This window comes from Mastigoproctus giganteus, chromosome 11 (genome assembly GCF_048544385.1).
Source record: "Mastigoproctus giganteus isolate SK-2022 chromosome 11, ASM4854438v1, whole genome shotgun sequence".
Classification (NCBI taxonomy): Eukaryota; Metazoa; Arthropoda; class Arachnida; order Uropygi; family Thelyphonidae; genus Mastigoproctus; species Mastigoproctus giganteus.
The window spans coordinates 2,587,217-2,614,179 of record NC_143585.1 but is presented as its reverse complement, the minus strand read 5'-3'; the positions used below and the strand labels follow the sequence as shown (position 1 = coordinate 2,614,179).

General features: G+C 37.6%; 1 protein-coding gene across 1 annotated transcript in view; it reads right to left on the bottom strand.

Moving 5' to 3' along the window:
- Positions 1–26,963, bottom strand: part of LOC150077646 (transmembrane 9 superfamily member 1-like) — a 274,121-nt gene that overhangs the window by 116,116 nt on the left and 131,042 nt on the right. Inside the window, exons 7-8 of the mRNA XM_090385415.1 lie at positions 23,834–23,897; positions 13,953–14,024 (exon numbers count right to left, since the gene is read on the bottom strand). Of these exons, the coding sequence (XP_090241541.1) occupies positions 13,953–14,024; positions 23,834–23,897 (136 nt within the window). The remainder of the gene's footprint in view (positions 1–13,952; positions 14,025–23,833; positions 23,898–26,963) is intronic.

The window sequence follows — 26,963 nt, the reverse complement described above, 5'->3', positions numbered from 1 at the left end:
CTCAAGGGGTAGAATTTTTCCCAGCCCGCTCTGCACTTGTTAACAGGAGAGACTGATTCTATAGGGATGGGATACACTTAAATAGAAAGGGTGCAAGAATATTTGCTGATGTATCGAGGCAGTGTTAGGTGGGTCAGAAAACTGCTAGCTTGGTGGGGGGGGGGGATACAAGGACTAATAGATTAACAGTAGCCACTGGCAGAGGTGAAAGTGATTCTTGCACTGCTTCTATTGGAACGAGCAGCGGCCTGGAAAACAAGATGCAGGGTATTTCAGAGACTGCCGGGAGCCATTGCAGTATTTGCACAAATAAACACATGGGTTGTGTTAGGGTTGCTAAGAATACGAACAGGTGCATGTATACTTGCGTGTACACCAATGCTAGGAGTTTGGTAAATAAATTTGAGGTATTGCTTGAAACATCAAAGACAGATATTGTTGGGATATCAGAGACATGGTGTCACACAGATATAAGGAATGCAGAACTGGAATTTGGGGAGTACAATGTGTACAGAAAGGATACACAGTATAGGAAGGGAGGAGGGGTTATGCTATTAGTTAAGAAACACAAAATCCAAGAAAGTGAAGCCAGTCGACATCGCTGGACAGTGCCGTGTAGAGTCAATTTGTTGTGACATAAGCATTGGGAGATCAAAATTGAGAGTAGGAGTGTGCTATAGGCCTAATGAGTCTGGTGAGTATAATAAGAAACTGCAAAGGGAAATAGAGTGGGCCAGTAAATCAGAGACTCCTATAATGGGGTATTAGAATTTCCCAGATACTGACTGGAATTTGTGGGTTGGGCACTTAAACACTAGCAAGGCTTTTGGATTTATTGGATGATTGTTTTTTACAGCAGCTTGTTCGGGCTGCTAGAGGGAGTAATACTCTTGATTTGATTATCAGTAGTGATTCTTCATGCATTAAGAATCTGCAGGTAAATGAACCACTAGGTGGCAATGATCACAGTGTGCTGAAGTGGGATTTACTCAAAGAGGTAACTACCATCAGGAGTAAAGGGAAGGGTTTTTGCTTTCCTAAAGGCAACTACGATGGTCTGAGGCAGTATTTAAATTCTATACAGTGGGACCAACTGATGATGTTACCAACAGCAAATTCAAAATGGGAAGCATTCAAAGAATTAATCTTGGAAGCTACTAGGCTTTACAAACCAACTAAGAAATATTAGCCTTAGTAGAGGCATAGGATGCAAGAAAGCAAGCTTATGGAGCATCAGCCAAAAAAAAAAAAAAACCTCTTCCATTTCACCCCTACGTTCATTCAAAATACCTGTCCAGTTGAACCTTAAATTTGTTTAGGCTATCAACTTCCACAACAAGGGATGGAAGTCTGTTCCACCAACCAACCACCCGCTGTCTAAAGACAAATTTCCGCACATCTATCCTACATCTGTCTTTCCTCAATCCTCACCCTCTCAAGTGAGGGCATAAATTCCGAGCAAGAGGAAGAATCCCATCGGTACTGAGCATGCTGAAACCATTCGAGGCTTTATACACCTCTATCAGATCATCTCGCCAGTGCCTAGTCTCCAGACACTGCAATTTGCAAAACTTAAGCCTTTCTTCGTAAGAGCAACCGTCTGTTCCATTCACTAATCTTGTTGCCCTTCTCTGTACTCGTTCCAGCAGCTCTACATCCTTCTTGAAATGAGACCTCCAGACCTCTATACAGAACTCACGGTGTGGCCTGACCATTGCCTTATACAAGGGAATAATCACCTCCTTATCCCTGCTAGAAAAATTCCTGTATATATTATTCAAGGTTAAGACCTAAATGGATGTCAGATGAACTAATGAGACATATTGCAAAGAAGAAAAATGCATGGGATACATATTAATGGGTGACATGGAAGTGTTTGATAGACATAAGCTGGTCTGTAACCAAGTCACAAAGGATATTAGGCAGGCAAAGGCAGATTATGAGAAATCTTTGGCAAAGGATGCAAAGAAAAACAGAAAAGAGTTCTTTAGCTATGTAAACTCTAGAAGGAAAGGGATGAATCAGGTTGGTCCACTGGATATTGATGGTTCAACCGTTGATGATCCTGCTCAGGTGGCTAACAAACTAAATGAGTATTTTGCATCTACATTCACCCATGAGGAGTTATTCAGGGAGGAGAATGCCAGAGGTGAGTTAAACTCCGGCAGAGAGCTGGATGATTTTGTAATAACTGAGAGGAAAGTGGCGGAAAAATTGTTGAAGATAAACATAAAAAAGGCACCCAGGGTGGATGGGATCTATCCAGTTATATTAAAGGAGGCAGCAAAGGAAGTAAGCAAACCCTTAGCCGTAATTATGAGAGCTTCTTTGGACTCATGGGAGGTACCCATAGACTGGAGATTTGAAAATGTGACCCCAATTCACAAGGGAGGATCAAAGGCTGACACAAGTAATTATAGACCTGTGAGTTTAAGTTCTGTTGCAGGAAAATTAATGGAGGCACTGGTTAAAGAAGCACTGCAGGATCATCTAGACAAGACTTCAGTTATAGCTCGGACACAGCATGGTTTTGTTAAGGGCAAGTCTTGCCTGACCAATTTGATTAGATACTATGATGCACTTAGATACTTTGATTAGATACTATGATACTATGATGATACAAAGGGTGGCAGGGCTATTAAGGACACTACTGACGCTATGCTGCTGCAACAGGATCTGGAAAGGTTGAGCAGATGGGCTGAGAGGTGGAAAATGTAAAGTACTACATATGGGAAATAGTAACCCCAGAGCAAGCTATCAACTCTGTGGTACTACACTGACAGTGGTAGAGAATGAAAGGGACCTGGGGGTAATTGTGCAGGCAGATATGAAGTTTTCTGAGTGGTGCAGACGGCTGCAAGAGTAGCTCATGGTGTCTTGTCAATGATATACAGGAACTTTTCTTAAGTTTTGCAAATTTCTTAAGTTCCACCAACCAACCAGCGGGTGGTTGGTTGGTGGAACAGATTTCCATCCCTTTTTGTGGAAGTTGATAGCCTAAATAAATTTAAGGCTCAGCTGGACAGGTATTTTGAATGAATGGAGGGGTGAAATGGGAGTGGTTTTTTTTTTTTTTTTTTTTGGCTGTTGCTGCATAAGCTTGCTTTCTTGCATCATATGCCTCTACTAATGCTAATATAAAGTTTGGAAATTCACTGAGCTACCATATTCTCATCTATGGTATATTCATTTATATGTTGAATTTTTATAAGCAACAGGACTTCTAGACTACAGTCAAGAAATTCTACAAGCAGATCAAGGTCATTCATTAGCATCTCTCCTCTCATTGACTCCATATACCTTTCACCCATATATGTGGTACTGACTGCATACATAAACAGTGCATTTCTTAGACTAACAGTGTGTTGATGAGAAGGATTGGAACTGTAGCATGAATGTTTCACAGAATAGCTAGTGAAAGACCGTGACCTGCATACAGCATTGCATTGCATTGAGGTATTTCAATGCAAGAGTTAAACTTAGATAAATCCATATTACTTTACTGCATTTGATTTTCGATCTTTGTCTTCAGTAATAGGGGATCACTCTGGTATCACTGAAGACCAAGTGGGTACTTGGCACTAAGGCTTGGGCTTTATGTTTAACTAAGGGACAAATGTCAATATCCACGATTGCCTAAGTTGCTAATGTCTTTTTATTTTTAAATTGTACAGCAACACTGAACAGGTGAATCTGCTATACACTTAAAAACCTTAAGCACTGCTAGAACAGCTGATTTTAAGCTACTGGTTTCCTTCAGCTGGTAGGGGATCTTTATTAGGAAACCTATACTGAATCATGAATAATGAATTTGTCTAAATGAACAGCCAAGTAGCATATGGAAGTAAAACTTACAAATTTATTTGATTTCAAACTATCTGAAATACCTCTGCAATCCTATGGTATTGTCTACATAGGGCAAATACAGCCCAGCTAGAAGTTAAAGGAATATATAATGGCCAGGGTGTTTAAACTGAAATTTTACTGCATACTCCAGTTGGCTGTTCACTTAAACAAATTACTTTATTCACAGTTTGGCATACATTCACTAATACAAGCCTCCTACCAGCTGATGAGAAGCTAGCAGCTTCAAAACAGCAGTCCAAACATTGTCACAGATTTTTAAATGTACATTCTTGTGTTTAGGTTACACTATACAATTTAAAAATATATTAGCAACCTAGGCAGAACTGCAAATAGCAGTAAAATCTCTAAAATGAATACAAGCCCAAGCCTTAGCACTACGTACTCATTGGTCTTCATGGGGAACAGAATGACTCCCCCTCCCCTAGGATTGAAAATCACATGCAGCAAAGTATGAATTTATCTAATTTTGACTTCTTAAAATTAGATAATAAAATTATCTTAAAATTAACAAGGGAAGATGATCCTGTATTGACCCAGCTTTTACATTAAAAATTTTAATAGAGAAAAACAGAGAACAATATTGAAACACATTTCACATTTGATTTCAGGAAAGCTTTTGATATGGTTTCTAGAGGAAGATTATGGGAAATTTTAAAACAATTAAATAACCATAATCATTTATTAAATTCTATAATGGATGTCTATCATAATAACAGAATTGCAATAAAGTCTAACTCTGGTATAACTAAATGGAAATCAATCAATCAAGGAGTTCGTCAAGAATGCCCAATGTCACTATCTTTGTTTAGTATTTATATAAATGCAATAGTCAAAGAATGGAAGAATACTATCAACTGTGGTTTTAAAATTGATTGAGTAACTAAATTAAGTACTTTATTATTTGCAGACAATCGAATAATCAGAATGAAAAAGCTCAGAATGAAAACAAACTTCAAAAATCAATTTTTACCTTAAACAATATTGCTAAAACATTTTGAATGGAAATTTCAAGTGAAAAGCCTACAGTTATGGAATTTAAAGGTAATTATCCAATCACAAGTAAAATAGTAATAGAAAATACCATCCCGGAACATGTAAATTCATTTAAGTATCTTGGATGTTATCTTTCTTATGTCGAAGAAAAAAATATATAATTAAAACTTTCCAATTTTCTAAACGTTACAGATTTAATTGACAATATCCTAAAACTGAATAAAGTTCAAAAGCATACAAGGATAAAATCTTATAAGGGGATAGCAAGACCGAGTTTACTCTATGGAAGTGAAACTTGGACAATTAAATCAAAAGATGAGAAAGGGATTGAAAGTGCTGAAATTAAATTTATTCGCAGAACCAGTGGTTACAGATTATTGGACAAGAAGAAAAATTATGATATTCGTAAAGAATTAGGTATTGACCTAATAATAGATAGAATGTACAAATACGGAGGAAAATGGATTAATCATTTGGATAGGATGCGTTCAGCAAGATTACCAAAGAAGATTATGAAATATCAGCCAGCTGGAAGAAGAGATCCAGGACATCCAAAGAAAAGATGGACTGAGACCAGAACAGGCCAAGTGGCCTGTTCTGGTCTCATCATCATCATCATCCTTGATGATGATGATGTTATACCCTATGTTATCAAGTAAAAGATATATGTTAAGCTATACTGTTATGATCACATGTTAAATTAGTTACAGGTAGTTCCCGACTTTACAAGTTAATTCATTACTAGCAAAAACTAAAGCGAAAACTTGTAAAGCGGGAATTTATTTCCTAAAGACGTAATGCTAAAAATAGGAGTTACATTTTCAACAATGAAATTTGACCATAGTAATGTTAAATAAAGGTCAACAAAACAATATTTTATGTTTAAACAATGATTTATTTATCAAAAGAAATGAAAACATAGCCTATAAAATCAAGCAAATTATAATAATAAAGAGATTATGTCATATAAATGTTAAAGAACGTTTGTTCTTCATCATCATCGACTAAAAATGCACACTCATTGTTGGCTTGGCATTTGTTGGTTTGTTGCAAGCACAAGGAGTCGTCTTTTTCGGAAATGCTTTGAGTGCTGTGTTTCCAAGACAGTCTTCTCTTTTCTTTATAAATTTCATGATAGCAAGCATAAGGATTTTTTAAAATCTTTAGCAACTTTTCTGGTGCTCAATTGCTTTTCTATATGTTGAAAAGCTTCATCAAGCCACTTGAGAGTGAAGGAACAAACAGGAGTTTCACTGTTAAATTTTCTTCTTCAGCTTCTTTACATTTTGCCATTTCAAGGAGGTCTTCATTTGTGAGCTCTCCATTACGTGCTTGAAGCAGATCAGTGATGTCAGTTGTAGAAACCTCAAGCTGCAATTAGTTAGCATTATTAACGAGCACTTCTGTTTCATTTTGTACTATCTCTGCTGGTTCTTGAAATCTTTCAAAATTATCAAAAAACTGAGGACAGTTTTCCAATTCTCTGTAATTGTCCCAGGCTCATTTTATTATTTTGATTGCATCAAAACTAAGGAATTCTTTCCAAAATTCTTTAAGAGTTGTACTGCTTTCCTTATTTCTGCCTGAACAAAGAAATGCACACACAGTGCCAGCACAATAATATACAGTAGTATTGAATAGCTACGTGCATGATTTGAAATCCCATATCTAGAGTATGAATGTTTAGCACCATTCATTTATTGCAATTAATTTTCATATTTTTGATTTGGTCGATACTTAATAAAAAGAACTCAAAGTGGGAACTGCCTGTATATCCTTACTAAAAAGTTAAATTTCTTAGCTAAACACAAAATTCCAGAACAGCTGGGAGTCACAGTGGAACAAGTAAATACATGAGCTGCGTTAGGGTAACTAAGAGTAGAAACATGCATGTATACTTGCATGTACACCAATGCTAGGAGTGTAGTTAATAAACTTGATGAGCTTGAAGTGCTAGTCATAGATATTGTTGGAATATCGCAGATATGGTGTCACACAAACATAAGCAGTGCAGAATTGGAATTTGGGGAGTACAATGTGTACAGAAAGGAAACACAGGACAGGAAGGAAGGAGGGGTTTATGCTGTTAGTGACGAAACACAAAATCTAAGAAAGTGCATCCAATCGATGTTGGTGGACAATGCAATGTTGAGTCTGTTTGGTGTGACATAAGCACTGGGAAAGGAAAAATGAGAGTAGGTGTGTGTTATAATGAATCAGTAGGTGTGTGTTATAATGAATGAGGCCTAATGAATCTGACGAGTATAATGAGCAATTGTGCAGAGAAATAGAGTGCGCCAGTAAATCAGAATGTCTTATAATGGGGGATTTTAACTTTCCAGATATTGACTGGAACTTGTGGGCTGGTCACTCCCATACTAACAAGACTTTTATGGATTTAGTGGAAGACTATTTTCTATAGCAACATGTTCGGAAGGCTACCAAAGGGAGTAATACTCTTGATCTGATGATCAGCAGTGATTATTCATGCATTAAGAATTTGCAGATAAATGAACCATTTTATCTAAGGATAAAGTAATTTAAGGATATCTATTTAAGGATAAAGGTTAAGAGTGATCACAACGTACTGATGTAACTACCATCAAGGCTAAAGGGAAGGGCTTTTGCTTTCGTAAAGGTCACTATAGGGGTCTCAGACAGTTTTAAAATTCTGTACAGTGGGATCAACTGATGATGTTACCAACATTGAATTCTAAACGGGAAGCCTTCAAGGACTTAATTTTGAAGGCTACGAGGCTTTTCATTCCAACAAAGAAATAGTGTTCAAGGTTTAAGCCTAAATGGATGTCAGATGAAATAATGAGTCTTGTGGCAAAGAAAAAAATGTATGGGATGCATATAAAGTATCAGGTGACACAGAAGCCTACGGCAGATATAATCAGGTCTGTGATCAAGTCACAAAGGAGGTTAGGCAGTTGAAGGCAGATTACAAGAAATCTTTGGCAATGGATGCAAAGAAAAACAGCTAAGAGTTCTTTACTTATGTAAACTCTAGAAGGAAAGGGATGAATCAGATTGAACCACTTAACATACATGGGTTGACTATTGATGATCGTACTCAGGTAGCTGATCAACTGAATGAGTATTTTGCATCTACATTCACGCATGAGGAGGTATTCAACGAGTAGAATGCCAGAAGTTTATCAAACTCTAACAAGGAGCAAAGTGATTTTGTAATAACTGAGGGCAAAGCTGAGGAGAAATTGTGAAGTAAAACATAAGGAAGGCACCTGGGTTGGACAGGATCTATCCAGTTATATTAAAGGAAGCAGCAAAGGTACTAAGCAAACTCTTAGCCATAATTATGAGAACTTCCTTGGACTCAGAGGAGGTCCCCATGGACTGCAGGTGTGCATATATATCTCCAATTCACAAATGGGGTTCAAAAGGTGACCCAAGTAACTATAGACCTGTTAGCTTAACTTGCGTTCCGGGGAAAATAATGGAGTCACTGGTTAAAGAAGCATTGTAAGATCATCTAGACAAGACTGCAGTAATAGTTAACTGCTTTACAAATTGGAGAGGTATGGCATTAAGGGTAGGTTGTTACAATGGATAAAGGGATGGTTGAGTGGGAAATGACAGAGAGTGGTAATTAATGGACACTGCTCTTCGTGGACTAATGTTATTAGTGGAGTCCCTCAGGGTTCAGTGTTGGGTCCATTGTTGTTTTCTGTATTTATAAATGATATTGATGATGGTATACCAGGCTTAATGTCCAAGTTTGCAGATGATACAAAGTCTGACAGGGTTGTTAATGACAGTATGCTACTCCAACTGGATTTAGATAAGTTGGGCAAGTAGGCTGAGAAGTGGCAACTGAAGTTTAACATTGACAAATGCAAAGTACTGCATATGGGTAACAATAACCCAAGAGAAACATATCAACTGTGTGGTACTATTCTCAAGGAGGTGGAAACAAAAAAGACAGGGGGGTAATTGTGCTGTCAAATATGAAGTTCGCTGAGCAGTGCAGACAGGCTGCCAGGGCAGGTCATGGAGTCTTGTCAATGATATATAGGAATTTTGCTAGCAGGGACAGGGAGGTGATTATCTCGTTGTACAAGGATGGTCAGGCCACACCTAGAGTACTGTGTACAGGTCTGGAGGCCTCATTTTAGGAAGGATGTAGAGCTGCTGGAATGAGTACAGAGAAGGAAAACAAGAATAGTGAATGGAAAGGGTTGCTCTTACAAAGAAAGGCTTAAGTTCTGCAAATTGCAGCACCTGAAACAGAAGACACAGAGCAAACACCTGCGAAATGATTTGATTGAAGTGTATAAGGCCTTGAATGGGTTGAGCAAGTTGAATGCTGATGGGATTCTTCCTCTTTCTCAGATTAAGAACCTGAGGGGGCATAAATTCAAATTGAGGAAAGACAGTTGTAGAATAGATGTGTGGAAATTTGCCTTTATCCAGCAGGTAGTTGATTGATGGAACAGACTTCCATCTTTTGTTATGGAAGTTGACAGCCTAAATAAATTTAAGGCTGAGCTGGACAGGCATTTGGAATGAATGGAGGGGTGAAATGGGAGGTTTTTTTTCCTTTTCTTTTTTGGCTGATGCTGCATAAGCTTGCTTTCTTGCATTGTATGCCTCTACTAATGCTAATAGGGCATATATATTTAAATGCCCAACAAGAGATTAGAACCTTTGATCTACTTATTTATCACAATTAAAACAATACTATTCAACTGCACTACTCTTTACATGTTACGATATTCATGCCAAAACACTGATACAACAGCAGTACAAATAGTAAATTGCAACAGACAAAATCATTAGCTAAATTTAAAAATAAGGTAATGAATGTGATTAACACTATTTGAGCTATTTCTAAAACAATTTAATATGTTAAATAATCGAAAAGATGGTGAAAATTTCCAAAACATTTATTGTTTCCACAAGATTAAAATTCTGAGTACCAAGCATAGACTTTAATTGTTATTTTCTACAGAAAATAATTTCGGAGATATGAGTTTTTGCATTATGTGATGAATCCCAGCAATACATTAATCACATAACTTCAGGAATATGTTTTATGAACACTTGATAGGGTCAAAGTAGCACTTTCGCACATCTGAAAAGTTCTTGTTTGCTGCCACAGCAGCCAATATTATCAAGATGTGCTGAGGAGAGATGTTTAAAGAAATGGAAAGCTAATGCTAGGGAAACAAGCTTAAATAACTTCAAAGAGCATGACAGGGTAGAAAACTATACATAAATACTGTCTTCACTTTGTCAGGAGTATCATCAATTAAATGACAAGTTTGAATTGTTGGTTAGATTAGAACAAGTAATGGGTAACAGAAACATTTTGCCAGCAGGGATAAGGAGATGATTAGCCCCTTGTATAAGGCAATGGTCAGGCCACACCTTGAGTACTGCATACAGGTCTGGAGACTTCATTTTAGGAAGAATGTAGAGTTGCTAGAATGAGTACAGAGAAGGAACACAAGATGACTGTTGGGGGGAACAAAAGGGGTGCTCTTACAAAGAAGGCATTAGCATTAGTAGAGGCACATTAGCATTAGTAGAGGCATTTGATGCAAGAAACCAAGCTTATGCAGCATCAGCCAAAAAAAAAAAAAAAAAAAAAAAAAACACCCACTTCACCCCTCTGTTCGTTCAAAATACCTGTCCACCTGAGCCTTAAACTTATTTAGGCTATCAACCTCCACTACAAGGGATGGAAGTCTGTTCCACCAACCAACCACCTGCTAGCTAAAGGCAAATTTCTGCACGTCTATCCTACATCTGCCTTTCCTCAATTTGAATTTATGCCCTCTCAGGTGATTATTCTGAGCTAGAGGAAGAATCCCATCAGCATTGAGCATGCTTAAACCATTCAAGGCTTTATACACCTCTATCAGATCACCTCGCTGGTGCCTAGTCTCCAGACACTGTAATTTGCAAAACTTAAGCCTTTCTTCATAAGAGCACCCCTTTGTTCCATTCACTAATCTTGTTGCCCTTCTCTGTACTCGTTTCAGCAGCTCTACATCCTTCTTGAAATGAGGCCTCCAGACCTGTATACAGTACTCTAGGTGTGGCCTGACCATTGCCTTATACAAGGGAATAATCACCTCCTTATCCCTGCTAGAAAAATTGCTATATATCATTGATAATACACCATGAGCTACTCTTGCAGCCCATCTGCACTGCTCAGAGAACTTCATATCTGCCTGCACAACCACCCCCAAGTCCCTTTCATTCTCTACCACTGTCAGTGTAGTACCACAGAGTTGATACGTTGCTCTGGGGTTGCTGTTTCCCATGTGTAGTACTTTACATTTGTCAATGTTAAACTTCATTTGCCACCTCTCAGCCCATCTGCTCAACCTTTCCAGATCCTGTTGCAGCAGCATAGTGTCAGTAGTGTCCTTGACAACCCTGCCAACCTTTGAATCGTCTGCAAACTTGGACATTAAGCTTGATACACCATCATCAATATCATTTATAAATACAGAAAACAATAATGGACCCAACACTGAGCCCTGAGGGACTCCACTAATAACATTAGTCCACGATGAGCAGTGACCATTGATTATCACTCTCTGTCTTCTCCCACTCAACCATCCCTTTATCCATAGCAGCAATTTGCCTCCAATGCCACACTGCTTCAATTTGTTCAGCAGGCTTCCATGTGCAACAGTATCAAAACCCTTTCTAAGATCCATATATATGATATCAAAGTTATTCCATGCATACAGTTCCTTTGTGACATCATAGTGTCCAATCAAATTGGTCAGGCAAGACTTTCCCTTAACAAAACCATGCTGTGTCCGAGCTATAACAAAGTCTTGTCTAGATGATCCTGCAGTGCTTCTTTTACCAGTGCCTCCATTAATTTTCTTGGAACAGAAGTTAAACTAACAGGTTTATAATTACTGGTGTCGCCCTTTGATCCTCCTTTGTGAATTGGGGTCACATTTTCATATCTCCAGTCCATGGGTACCTCTCATGAGTCCAAAGAAGTTCTCATAATTATGGCCAAGGGTTTGCTTACTTCCTTTGCTGCCTTCTTTAATATAACTGGATAGATCCGATCCACCCTGGGTGGCCTTTTTTATGTTTATCTTCAACAATTTCTCCTCCAATTTCCTCTCAGTTATTACGAAATCATCCAGCTCACTGCCAGAGTTCAATTCACCTCTGGCATTCCCCTCCCTAAATAACTCCTCATGTGTGAATGTAGATGCAAAATACTCATTTATTTTGTTAGCCACCTGAGCAGGATCATCAACAGTTGAACCATCAATATGCAGTGGACCAATCTGATTCATCCCTTTCCTTCTAGAGTTTACACAGGTAAAGAACTCTTTGCTGTTTTTCTTTGCATCCTTTGCCAAGGATTTCTCATAATCTGTCTTTGGCTGCCTAATCTCCTTTGTGACTTGGTTACAGACCAGCTTATATATGTATCATAAGCTTCCAGGTCACCTATTAATTTATATATATCGCGTGCATTTTTCTTCTATGCCATATGCCTCATTAATTCATCTGACATCCATTTAGGCCTAAACCATGAACAATATTTCTTAGTTGGTATGTAAAAAGCCTAGTTGCTTCCAAGATTAATTCTTTGAATGCTTCCCATTTTGAATTTGCTGTTGGTATCATCATCAGTTAGTCCCACCGTATAGAATTTAAATACTGTCTCAGACCACTGTAGTCACCTTTACGAAAGCAAAAACCCTTCCCTTTAACCCTGATGGTAGTTACCTCTTTGAGTAAATCCCACTTCAGCACACTGTGATCAGTGCCACCTAGTGGTTCCTTTATCTGCAGGTTCTTAATGCATGAAGAATCACTACTGATAATCAGATCAAGAGTATTACTTCCTCTAGTTACCTCCCGAACATGCTGATGTAGAAAACCATTCAATAAATCCACAAAAGTCTTGCTAGTGTGTGAATGACCAACCCACAAATTCCAGTCAATATCTGGGAAATTAAAATCGCCCATTATAAGACTCTCTGATTTACTGGCCCACTCTAATTCCCTGTACAGTTTCTTATTATACTCATCAGAGTCATTAGGCCTATAACACACTCCTACTCTCAATTTTGATCTCCCAATGCTTATGTCACACCAAACTGACTCGACACTGCACTGTTCAGTGATGTCGACTGGCTTCACTTCCTTGGATTTTATGCATTTCTTAACTAATAGCATAACTCCTCCCCCCTTACTATCCTGTCTATTTTTCCTGTAAACATTGTTCTCCCCAAATTCCAGTTCTGCATTTCTTATATCTGTGTGGCACCACCACAGCTCTTAAGGCTTAAGTTCTGCAAATTACAGCTTCTGTATATGATTCTGCAAGGCGATCTGACTGAGGTGTATAAGTTCTTGAATGGACTGAGCGAGCCAGATCGATTAAGCTGTTATTTTGGATTTGATTGACAAGTGATGCACACCTTGCTGCACAAAGTGGAAATCTTCTTCATGCAGGTCATGCAACACTTGGAAGTGGTAAGGCTTTTTCATCAATGCCGAACGCAAAATTCTGTGGACTGATGTCTTGGGTATGTTCAGTCTTCGAGATCCCTTCCTAACTGGTAAATATACATATGCATCCACATCTGTGCTCATCACACACAGATTCAGTTCTTTTAAACTTATTCACCAGTGTATGAATCGCATTGTCTTCAGGACAACGTGATTCGTACACTGGTGAATAAGTTTAAAATGATTGCAATGATTTCAAGAACTATGAAATCTCCTTGAAAATCTTTCCCTAATTTCACAAAACTTCATTCCTTTGATGTGGGATATTACAAGAAAAATTCGCTCTTGAACATTCATCATGAATTATGGGTCTAAAAAGAAAATATTAAAAAATTAATCAAAATTCAAATAACATCTCTAACACATTTACAAATACTCATGTTTTATGTAAAAAAGAATAAATATACTTGTTGTAATGAAATTTAATTGAAAATCACACTATTTCACCAAAATACACAGTGACTTTTGGGACACCCTGTATATATACATCTACACAACACAATTATATTTAACAAGTAATTAATCTTACCAAATTAATGCAAGCTGATTAATCTTACCAAAATTACAGTCACAAATCCAATCAAGAGCAAAACAAGGACAGCAGAATTTATGATAGACAGCCAGTGAATCTATTAAATCAGAAATTAAAAAGATATAATCTGAGTGTAATAAACTACCTTATAAAATTAATGATTAAAAGACTTATTATATAAAAAAAAAAAAAAAAACACACACAAGCAACATTATTTGGCTCTCATATGTTCTTTTAGCAGCATGGTGTGCAGGTAAATCAACAAATCGAAATTAGCAAGAAAATAAGCACTTCAACCTGCAATCTTGTCTTTAATTCCTTAAAGAGTTACAGATTATTCTCAGATGTTTTATCTGTGGTAACTTAATTACAAGGAAACTGTTTTGTAATTAAATTACAAGTTACCCCAACTACTGCTCTGCTGTTTTTTTTTTTTTTCACAATATCATTGATTTTATTTATTTTATCACTGAAGAAAAAGAAATGGTATGCAGATTCTCAGATGTTTTGTGGTAGTTACTACCACAAAACACCTGAGAGTCCATAGCATTTTTGCTATTCTTTTAAGCCTGAGTTAAGTATATCATCTTCAGATTTATATTATGCAAAAGTGAATTACTTTATATTATGACTTTGTAATCTGAGGAATACTACATACAAATGACTTTGATTATAATAAAATGCATTAAGGCATTAGTTGTTTTAAATGACAATCCTTGCAGTGATGAAATTATTACCATTTTTGGACGAATGGGCTGATAAGGGGCAACTGAAGTTTAACATTGACAAATGCAAAGTACTGCATATGGGTAGCAATAACTGAAGAGAAATGTACCAACTGTGTAGTACTACACCCAGGGAAGTGGAAAGTGAAAAAGACCTGGAGGTAATTGTGCAATCGAATATGAAGTTAAGATATGGTTTTATATCTTAACTTCAATATGAAGTTAAGATATAAAACCATAAGATATAAAGCTGGTCTGTAATATATTGAAGATAAGATATGGTTTTAGCTTATATAGTATTTAGCATTAGCATTAGCATTAGTAGAGGCATTTGATGCAAGAAAGCAAGCTTATGCAGCATCAGCCAAAAAAAAAAAAAAAACCCACTTCCAATTCACCCCTCTGTTCGTTCAAAATACCTGCCAAGCTGAGCCTTAAACTTATTTAGGCTATCAACCTCCACCACAAGGGATGGCAGTCTGTTCCACCAACCAACCACCCGCTGGCTAAAGGCAAATTTCCGCACGTCTATCCTACATCTGTCTTTCCTCAATTTGAATTTATGCCCTCTCAGGTGATTTTTCTGAGCTAGAGGAAGAATCCCATCAGCATTGAGCATGCTTAAACCATTCAAGGCTTTATACACCTCTATCAGATCACCTCGCTGGTGCCTAGTCTCCAGACACTGTAATTTGCAAAACTTAAGCCTTTCTTCGTAAGAGCACCCCTTTGTTCCATTCACTAATCTTGTTGCCCTTCTCTGTACTCGTTCCAGCAGCTCTACATCCTTCTTGAAATGAGGCCTCCAGACCTGTATACAGTACTCTAGGTGTGGCCTGACCATTGCCTTGTACAATGGAATAATCACCTCCTTATCCCTGCTGGAAAAACTCCTGTATATCATTGACAATACTCCATGAGCTACTCTTGCAGCCCGTCTGCACTGCTCAGAGAACTTCATATCTGCCTGCACAATCACCCCCAAGTCCCTTTCATTCTCTACCACTGTCAGTGTAGTACCACAGAGTTCATACGTTGCTCTGGGGTTGCTGTTTCCCATGTGTAGTACTTTACATTTGTCAATGTTAAACTTCATTTGCCACCTCTCAGCCCATCTGCTCAACCTTTCCAGATCCTGTTGCAGCAGTGTAGTGTCAGTAGTGTCCTTGACAACCCTGCCAACCTTTGTATCATCTGCAAACTTGGACATTAAGCTTGATATACCATCATCAATATCATTTATAAATACAGAAAACAATAATGGACCCAACACTGAGCCCTGAGGGACTCCACTAATAACATTAGTCCACGATGAGCAGTGTCCATTGATTACCACTCTCTGTCTTCTCCCACTCAACCACCCCTTTATCCATAGCAGCAATTTGCCTCCAATGTCACACTGCTCCAATTTGTGTAGCAGTCTTCCATGTGCAACAGTATCATAAGCCTTTCTAAGATCCAAGTATATAATATCAAAGTTATTCCCTGCATCCAGTTCTTTTGTGACTGCATCATAGTATCCAATCAAGTTGGTCAGGCAAGACTTCCCCTTAACAAAACCATGCTGTGTCTGAGCTATAACTGAAGTCTTGTCTAAATGATCCTGCAGTGCTTCTTTAACCAGTGCCTCCATTAATTTTCCTGGAACAGAAGTTAAGCTCACAGGTCTATAGTTACTCGTGTCAGCCTTTGATCCTCCTTTGTGAATTGGGGTCACATTTGCACATTTCCAGTCTATGGGTACCTCCCCTGAGTCCAAGGAAACTCTCATAATTATGGCTAAGGGTTTGCTTACTTCCTTTGCTGCCTCCTTTAATATAACTGGATAGATCCCATCCACCCCGGGTGCCTTTCTTGTGTTTATCTTCAACAGTTTCTCCTCCACTTTACTCCCAGTTATTTCAAGATTCTGTAGCTTACTGCTAGAGTTGAATACACCTCTGGCATTCCCCTTGCTGAATAACTCCTCATGTGTGAATGTCGATGCAAAATATTCATTTAGTTTGTTAGCTACCTGAGCAGGATCATCAACAGTTGACCAATCAATATCAAGTGGACCAATCTGATTCATCCCCTTCCTTCTAGAGTTTACATAAGTAAAGAACTCTTTGCTGTTTTTCTTTGCATCCCTTGCCAAGGATTTCTCGTAATCTGCCTTCGCCTGCCTAACCTCCTTTGTAACTTGGTTGCATATCAACTTGTATCTATCATAGGCTTCTGTGTCATGTGTTAATTTGTAAGTATCCCATGCATTTTTCTTCTCTGCCATATGCCTCATTAGTTCATCTGACATCCATTTTGGCCTAAACCTTGAACAATATTTCTTAGTTGGTATGTAAAGCCTAGTAGCTTCCAAGATATGTTCTTTGAATGCTTCCCATTTTGAATTTGCTGTTGGTAACATCATCAGTTGGTCCCACTGTATAGAATTTAAATACTTTCTTAGTTGGTATGTAAAGCCTAGTAGCTTCCAAGATATGTTCTTTGAATGCTTCCCATTTTGAATTTGCTGTTGGTAACATCATCAGTTGGTCCCACTGTATAGAATTTAAATACTGTCTCAGTCCATCGTAGTCACCTTTACGGAAGCAATAACCATTACTCCCTCTAGTTGCCTCCTGAACATGCTGATGTAGAAAACAATCATCCAATAAATCCACAAAAGCCCTGCTAGTGTGTGAGTAACCAGCCCCCAAATTCCAGTCAATATCTGGGAAATTAAAATCTCCCATTATAAGACTCTCTTATTTACTGGCCCACTCTATTTCCCTGTACAGTTCCTTATTATACTCATCAGAGTCATTAGGCCTATAGCACACTCCTACTCTCAATTTTGATCTCCCAATGCTTATGTCACACCAAACTGACTCGACACTGCACTGTCCAGCGATGTCGACTGGCTTCACTTCCTTGGTTTTTATGTGTTTCTTAACTAATAGCATAACCCCTACCCCCTTCCTATCCTGTCTATCCTTTCTGTAGACGTTGTACTCCCCAAATTGCAGTTCTGCATCCCTTATATCTGTGTGACACCACGTCTCTGATATCCCAACAATATCTGCCTTTGATGTTTTGAGCAATACCTCAAATTCATCAAATTTATTTACTAAACTCCTAGCATTGGTGTACACGCAAGTATACCTGCACTAGTTTCATCAAGCTTAAGTAATAACAAAACAGATGTAAAGTACAGATGTTTCAGGTATTCCTTCAGTAGCATGGTGCATAGGTAAACTGTGTTGTTTGAAAATAATAAAGCACGCAAAACTACACTGGTATAATTATGTTTATTTTCAAGTTAGAAATAAACAAAAATGCCAAAGTTGGTTTTAGATCTTCATTCTTTTCATACATCTGTTTCTTTTGGGTACACCTGCACCTAAGTGGATAATTTTGTTTATTCTTAGTAGTTTAGAAATTAATTAGCTCATTTCAGTTTTTTAATTATGTTAAACAAAGACTGACAACTAACACAAAGAGACTGGCAAATGGACGATTGTATGAGAAAAGACTTCTATTTTGTGAGGTAAAGAGCTTGACAACCAGACACCATAGAAGAGATCTGATTGAAGTTTATACGGCTCAGGGAAGGGTTATTATTAGCATTAGTAGTGGCATGTGAAAAAAAAACCCCTCCCATTTCACCTATCAATTCACTCCAACAGCCTGTCCAGCCATTGTCTAAATTTACTTAAGTTATTAACTTCCACAACAATGGATGGAAGTTTGTTCCAACAATCATCCACTTGCTGGCTAAAGGCAAACTTCAGCAAATCAATTTGGCAACTGGCCTTATTCAATTTGAATTTATAATCCCCCATCATGTGTAATCTCAGCAAGATGCAGAATCCCAGCAGAATTGAGCTGCTCAAACCATTCAAAGCCTTAAATACCTCAATCGATCACCTTGCAGGTGATCGATTGAGGTATTTAAAACAATGCATTTTATGCATTAATGCATTTTATGCATTAGCTATACCAACAACCCACTGAAGCTAAAGGTAAATTTATGCAAATCTATTTTACAATTAGCTTTCCTCAATTTGAATTTTTGTCCCCTCAGGCATGTAACCTGAGCAAGATTACATGCCAAGAGGAAGAATTCCATCAACACTGAGCTTGCTCAAACAATTCAAGGCCTTATACATCTCAATTAGATCACCTCACAAGGCTTATGAGAAAAGTGCCTAGTCTCCAGACACTGCAATTTGCAGAACTTAAGCCTTTCTTCGCAAAAGTAACCCTTTTTACCTCTCACCAACCTTCGTTGCCCTTCTCGGGTACCATCCTATCAGCTCCACATCCTAAAATGAAATCTCCAGACCTGTATGCAGTACTCAAAGTGTGGCCTGATCATTGCCTTATACAAAGGGATAATTACCCCCTTTTTCCCTGCTAGCAAAATTCCTGTATGTATGTGTGTGTGTGTGTATATATATATATTTAAATAATGTTGAAATAGTTGAAAAACGAAATATTTCATAATAAAAATAAAAAGGAGGGTACAGCATACATCAGAGGCAGCAAAAAGCATATTCTTCTACTTGATGTTTGAAATATAACCATATAAATTAGAATAAGGATTAAAATAAAAATAAAATAAAGCAATGCCAGCAGTACAGCAAGACAAGAGTGAAAAGGCACAATTATAACTAAATTAAAATCAAACAGGGAAGGAAAAGACAGGTAACAAGAGTAAAAATATTGCAGCAGAAACTCTAAATTAATTTAGAAAATCTAAATATACGAATAATAATTCTTTGTAATTTAAAAGCCAATTAAATAGAAATTTAATTTTTATTTTAATCCTTATTCTAATTTATATATATATATATAGGAATCTAGCATTTATGTAGCAAAATAGCCAAATAATTAGTTAAGCATGGTTTACCCTTAACACTGGCCTCCATAGCCAAGTGGTCAGGAGGGGAAGTGCAGTAGCACATGCTCTTTGAGTACACCGGAGGTTCAATCTCCTGACTGCTAAATACGGTCGATCTGCCAACCCACACTGGACCAACGTGGCAGATTATGGTCCATTTCCCTCAGCATGAATTGTTGAGGAGGCTTCCATCCTGCAGTGTGTTCATAATGGCTGCAGTTTACCTTTTTTTTTTTTTTTTTTTTTTTTTTACCATTAACAAAGCCACGTTGTTTGTTCTTCAGAATGCCATATCTATCTAAATATTCCTGCATTGCACTCTTAATCATTGGTAGGAAATATCTTAACCTCTAAGCTTTTTCTTTCCACTGAAGTCAAACTAACCAGTCTGTAGTTACCAACTACACTCTTAGGAACCGCTTTTATGCATTAGCTATATATTGGCACTTCGATTCAAAGATGTCCTCACAATTAACCTCAATGATGGAATACAATCCCTCATACATCAACTTCAGGAGCCTTATTTGCCTTCATGCTCACAAGCTTTTCTAATAAACAATCATCTGCAATTACGACATCACTAATTTCACATAGATCAGCCTTACTTTTCAGCTTGAAGGTTCTTTTTCCAGTATAACCTAATGATTTCGGTAAAGTACCTATTCAATTCATCTGCAACTTCCCACACCCAATGAACAGGGGTCCACTCTGAATATCTTTCTTCTTTGTTGTATTCAGATACATATGAAATTCCTTTTCCCCCATTCTTTTCCTATTGCTTTCTCATAAGCCTTTGACAACCACACGGGTGCCTCCGTAGCCAGGTGGGAAGGAGCAGCAGTGCGTAGCACACGCTTCTTGATTAGACCGGGGTTCGAGCCCGTCACCACCAAATACGGAGGATGCGGAAAGGTCAGGGAATAACCACCGCACCGGAGCAATATGGCCTTAGTTGCTAATGCTCCTAAAAACCAAAAACAACAACAACAACAACGACAACCACACTCTGTACCATCTTACACTTCTCATAAGTGGAAGAAGACAGACAGCAGTTATCAATGGGCACTACTCTTTGTGGACTAATGTTATTAGTGGAGTTCTCCAGGGTTCAGTGCTGGGCTCATTGTTATTTTTAATATTAATCAATGATATTTATGAAGGTATATCAAGCTTAATGTTTAAGTTTTCAGATGATACAAAGGCTGGCAGGACAGTTAACAACAGCCATCAGGGTGAGCTACTGCAAGAAGATTTAAGAAAACTGGGCCGATAGGCTAAGAAATGGTAGTTGAAATTTAATACTAACAAATGCAAGGTACTACATATGGGCAGTAACCTCAGAGTAACTTATCAACTGTGTGGTACTACACCCAGGATAGTGGAGAGTAAAAAAGACCTGTAGGTAATTAGCATTAGCAAGGGCACATGATGCAAGAAAGCAAGCTTATATAGCATCAACAACAAAAAAAAAAAAAAAAAAACAGACCCTTCTCATTTCACCCATCCAATTGGTCCAAATACCTGTCCAGCTCAGCCTTAAATTTATTTAGGCTATCAACTTCCATGACAGATGGAAGTTTATTCCAGCAATCAACCACCTGCTGACTAAAGGCAAACTTCCACACATCTATCCTACAACTGACTTTCATCAATTTGAATTTATGCCCTTTCAGAAGATTATTCTGAGTAAGAGGAAGAATCCCATCAGTATTGAGAATACTCAAACCATTCAAAGCTTTATACACCTCAATCAGATCACATCCCAGGTATCTAGTCTCCAGACACTGCAATTTGCAAAACTTAAGCCTTTCTTCATAAAAGTAACCCTTTGTTCCATTCACTAATCTTGTTGCCCTTCTCTGTACTCATTCCAACAGCTCTACATCCTTCTTAAAATGAGGCCTCCACACCTGTATACAGTACTCAAAGTGTGGCCTGACCATTGCCTTATACAAGGTGATTCATCACCTCCTTATCCCTGCTAGAAAAATTCCCATATATCATTGACAAGGCATCATGAGCTACCCTTGCAGACCATCTGCACTGCTCAGAAAACTTGATATCTGCCTGCACAATTACCCCCAGGTCCTTTTCACTCTCTATCACTGTCAGTGTAATACCACACAGTTGATACGTTACTCTGGGGTTACTGCTTCCCATATGCAGCACTTCACATTTGTCAATGTCAATCCTCAGTTGCCACCTCTCAGCCCATCTGCTCAACTTTTCTAAATCCTGTTGCAGCAGCGTACTGTCATTAACAACCCTGCCGAACCTTGTATCGTCTGCAAACTTGGACATTAAGCCTGATATACTATCATCAATATCATTGATGAATACAGAAAACAACAATGGACCCAACACTGAACTCTAGGGGGAATTCCACAAATAACATTAGTCCACGAAGAGCAGTGTCCATTGATTACCACTCTCTGTTTTCTCCCACTCAACAATCCCTTTATCCATAGCAGCAATTTGCCTCGATTGCCACACTGCTCCAATTTGTACAGCAGTCTTCCATGTGCAACAGTATAAAAGCCTTTCTAAGATCCAAATATATGATATCAAAATAATTCTTTGCATCCAGTTCCTTTGTGACTACATCATAGTATCCAATCAGATTGGTCAGACAAGACTTCCCCCCTTAACAAACCAGTGCTGTGTCCAAGCTATAACTGAAGTCTTGTCTAGATGATCTTGCAATGCTTCTTTAACCAGTGCCTCCATTAATTTCCCTGGAACAGAAGTTAAACTAACAGGTCTGTAATTACCTGTCTCTCCCCTTGATCCTCCTTTGTGGATTATGGTCACATTTGCACATCTGCAGTCCAAGGGTACTTCACCTAATTATGGCTAAGGGTTTGCTTACTTTCTTTGCTACCTCCTTTAATATAACTGGATAGATTCCATCCACCCCAGGTGCCTTTATGTTTATCTTCAACAATTTCTCTTCCACTTTACTCTCAGTTATTACAAGATTATCTAGCTTACTGCCAGCATTTAATACACCTCTGGCATTCCCCTCTGTGAATAACTCCTCATTCAAATAAAATATTCATTTAGTTTGTTAGCTACCTGAACGCAGGATCATCAACAGTTGAACCATCGATATCCAGTGGACCAATCTGATTCATCCTCTTCCTTCTAGAATTTACATAAGTAAAGAACTCTTTGCTGTTTATCTTTGCATCCTTTGCCAAAGATTTCTCGTAATCTGCCTTTGCCTGCCTAACCTTCTTTGTGACTTGGTTACAGACCAGTTTATATCTATCATAGGCTTATAATTTTGCAGTCAGACATAAATCTCTCAGCAGCACAGACAGGCTGGCAAGACAGCTCATGGAGTTTTGTCAATGATATACAGAAACTTTGCCGGCAGGAATAAGAAAGTGATTATTTCTTTGTATAAGGCCATGGTTAGGCCACATCTTGAGTACTGTATACAGATCTGGTGGTCTGACTTGAGAAAGGATGTAGATATGCTGGAAAGAATGCAGAGAAGGGCAACCAGACTGATGAAGGGAACAAAAGGGTGCTATTACCTAGAAAGTACTTCAGTTCTGCAAATTGCAGCATCTTGGGATTAGGCACCTGCGGGAAAATATATTTGAGGTGTCTAAAGCCTTGAATGGATTGGGTAAACTGAATGTTAATGACATCCTTCCAATTGCTGAGACTACCTACATAAGGGGGCATAAATTCAAGCTGGGGAAGGATGGTTCCAGGATAGATGTATGAAGGTTTACCTTCAGCCAGCAGATGGTTGATTATTGGAACAGACTTCCATCTGTTGTTGTGCATTGTCTGAAAAAAACTCAAGGAAGAACTAGAGAAATTTTCTGAGGGTGAGGATGGGTGAACCTTGTACTTTTTTTTTTTTTTTTTTTTTATGGCTGTTGCTATATAAGCTTGCTTGATTGTAGTATTGCGAATACTACAATCTCTAAGATGAATTTGAATAGTATAATATAGAAACATTATAGTAACTTCATGAAAATAATATTACATACAGCATTTAAAATTTTTTTAAACATTTTCAGGTTCTCACACTGTTTATTAATAGTAATTGATTAATAGATTTTTATACGAGAATTAATAATATTAATATCTCCCTTCTCCTCCTAAAGTATTAGACTAATACTCAGTAGAGTATCAGAATTAGAATAAGTGAGTTATTATGACATCTGTGGTATACACAATGCCTAGGAAGAAATGTTTTTTTTTTTTTACAGTATATTTTTTCAAGAATAAATATTTAAGCAGTAATCATTAAATTAAATCAACAGTTACTGAATTTACCTCAAGTGTTTTAGGAAAAAATGAAGAACTCTGTGACTTCTTAATGCGATCATCATAAGGCAAGCTGAAAAAGAAAAACACAAATATGAATACAAAAAAATAGTTCTTTGAAAAGTTTCTTGCCTTTCATAGAAGGGAGTTGTATTTTCAGTGTACATTTTTTTTTTTTTTTTTTATAATTTGAACCTTTTTATGAATGCATGCAAATTTATAGTTCATAACTTGATACACTTTGCCTTCCCAAGGTTTGAGCCAACACACCAGCATCAGACCACAAAAAGACATCTCCAAGCAGAGATCCTTAGTCGCACAGGAAGAAACTAGTTGGTGATTCAATTGTCAAAGAAGTAGGAAATACAGTGCACAAAAAGGATAGGTGCAGTAGGAGGATCAGTGTGTCTACCAGGGGTGCTAAAGGATGACATTGTAGAGCAACTATCATCTTTTAAGAGCACAAAAGATGATATTGTTGTACAAATTAGCAATAATGATATTAAAAGTAGGAAACTTGAGAATTTAATTAACAAGTGTTAATTGGACATTAACACGCCTTTACAAGTTACAGCTGTGAATTGCAAGCTCCAATAAAGCACAAGTGTTTTGCTATTTTATTTACTTAATTGTCATATTATATTGTACTTTATAAGTAGCTATATAGTCCTAGATACACACATTATTTTTATTTTTAATTTAGAGTTTTTGTAGATTACTACTTAATATATGTTAAACCGTTGTTTCATTCAAATCTGCAACCATTGTTTTTGTATAGAGTGAGTGGAAGGGAATTCAAATTGTTAATTGTGGTAAATAGGAAACTGTAATGTAAAACTAGATAGCATAATATCTATTACTGTATTTAGAAATCTATTAGGTAGCGTAATATTGATAACTAATTAAATTTATTAATTATCGTTGTTAATTTCAATATCATCAGGCAAAACAGTGGCAATCTCCAAGGCAGTATGTGCTGGTCCCACAGAATTAGTTATTGTTGGTGACTGTTGTCAAGGAAATGGGTAATATACTGTGTAAAAAGGATAGGCGGAATAGGAACGGGGTATGTCTGCCAGAGACAAAAATTAACGATGTTGTAGAACAGATATCATTTTTTAAAAGCACAAAGAGATATTGTTGTAAACGTTGGGAATAAAGACATTAAGAGTAGGAGATCTGCCGATTTACTTAAAAGTATAGGTAAATGTAGGAAAAAAGTTGAGTTCAAGTTAAATTTGAAAGTGTCTGCAATTCTGCCCAGACACGACAGGAGAGAGTATATGATGAGAGCCTTGTCAATCAATATGGCCCTGGATAAATTGTGCAAGGCTCACAGAGTAGAATTTATCAGATTGGTCTGGGCTTCTTAACACGAGAGATTGCTTCTACAGGGATGGGATACACATAAATAGAAGGGCTGCAAGGATGTTTGCTAATGCTATTGAGGCAGTGTTAGGTGGATCAAAAAACTGCTAGCTTGGGGAAATTCGCAGAATAAAAGTTAAAAGTAGCCAAAGGCAGAGAGGAAATTGATTCATGTACTGCTTCTAATCGAATGAGCAGCAGGTTGGAAAACAAGGTGTCGGGGATTTCAGAGACTACTGGGAGTTATCACGAAACAAGTAAATATATGGGATGTATTAGGGTAGCTAAGGATAAGAATAGGTGCATGTATACTTGGCGCCTCCGTAGCCAGGAGTGGCAGTGCGTAGTACACGCTTCTTGATTAGACCGGGGTTCGAGCCCGTGACCACCAAATACGAAAAGGTCAGGGAATGACCACCGCATATGGCCTTCGTTGCTAATGCTCCTAAAAAAAAAAAAAAAAAAAACCAGCATGTATACCAATGCTAGAAGTAAAGTAAATAAATTTAATGAATTTGAAGTGCTGGTCAAGACATCAAAGGCAGATTTTGTTGGGATATTAGACACATGGTGTCACACAGATACAGTCAGTCCTCGTATAACACGTGTTTACACGACACGAATTCAATCCAACACGATTTATAAATAGGGGAACGATATCTTATATAACACGAACCGAATTCGCTTATGCACGATTCGCCTTTGTGTTTACAAGAAATGGCAGTCGAACGCAGAATCACCCCAACCGAACGCAACACGATAGGAATGAAGAGAAGATTCTGAAAATGTATTTAACGCAACACGATATTGAAAAGATTCTGAAAATGTATTTATGTTTTTTATATCAGTGAAGGGGAAACACATTTCACCATAATAATGTAAAAACCAACACAATTCCAGCTATCGGTATAATCGCAAATGCAATTAGATCCAGTTTATAACAGATTATAACAGATTCCACTAGCAGAAACACAACTGGAAATTGTTTTTTGTTTTATGGTAGTAACCCCTAGAAATGTGCTTTAGTAAAATGTGAGGTGTTAATAGTGTATCTCTGCCTTTACGGTGTTGTTTATTCAGTTACTACATGCACGCAGCTTTGTTTATATGTATCAAGCTTGCCTCCTCGTTTTGTAATTGTGCTTTATTCCCTAAAAATGAGTAAAATACTTAAAAGGTGTGAAAAGGAAGCGTCCTGGTGAAGACACTGTAGATTCAGAGAGAAAAAGAAAAGCAATATCGATAAATGGAGGTGGACTGATTCAAAAATTCTTACCCGGGAAAATTTGTAGTGGCCTCATACTATGGTTTATGGCCAAAATCACACCAGTCCCCGGCCCACTGGGGTTTCCCCAGTAAGGCTTATGGCCAATCCGCCTATGTCGATAGAGAAAAAAATATATGAAATTGTGAAACGCTTTGAGCAAAATGAAAGACCATATGATATTGCACGTGCTACAGACCTAAATGAGGCAATGGCGAGAATTACAAAGAATGCAGAGAAAATAAAAACAACTTTCATAGCAGGAACAACTTAAAGTGTAATTAAAATCCATTAGATTAAGACACAAAGAATTGGAAGAGATGGAACGGCTGTCATCTGTCTGGATAGAAAATCAAACAAAAAACAAGTCTGCTTACGATAGAAGCAAAAGCATTAGCAATATTTTATTACGTAATAGTCGTAATAAAATACTTACGTAATTTATTATGATTATTAATTGTGTTTGGTAATGTTTTGGTTACAAATGTGTGTTTAATCTTGGGTGGT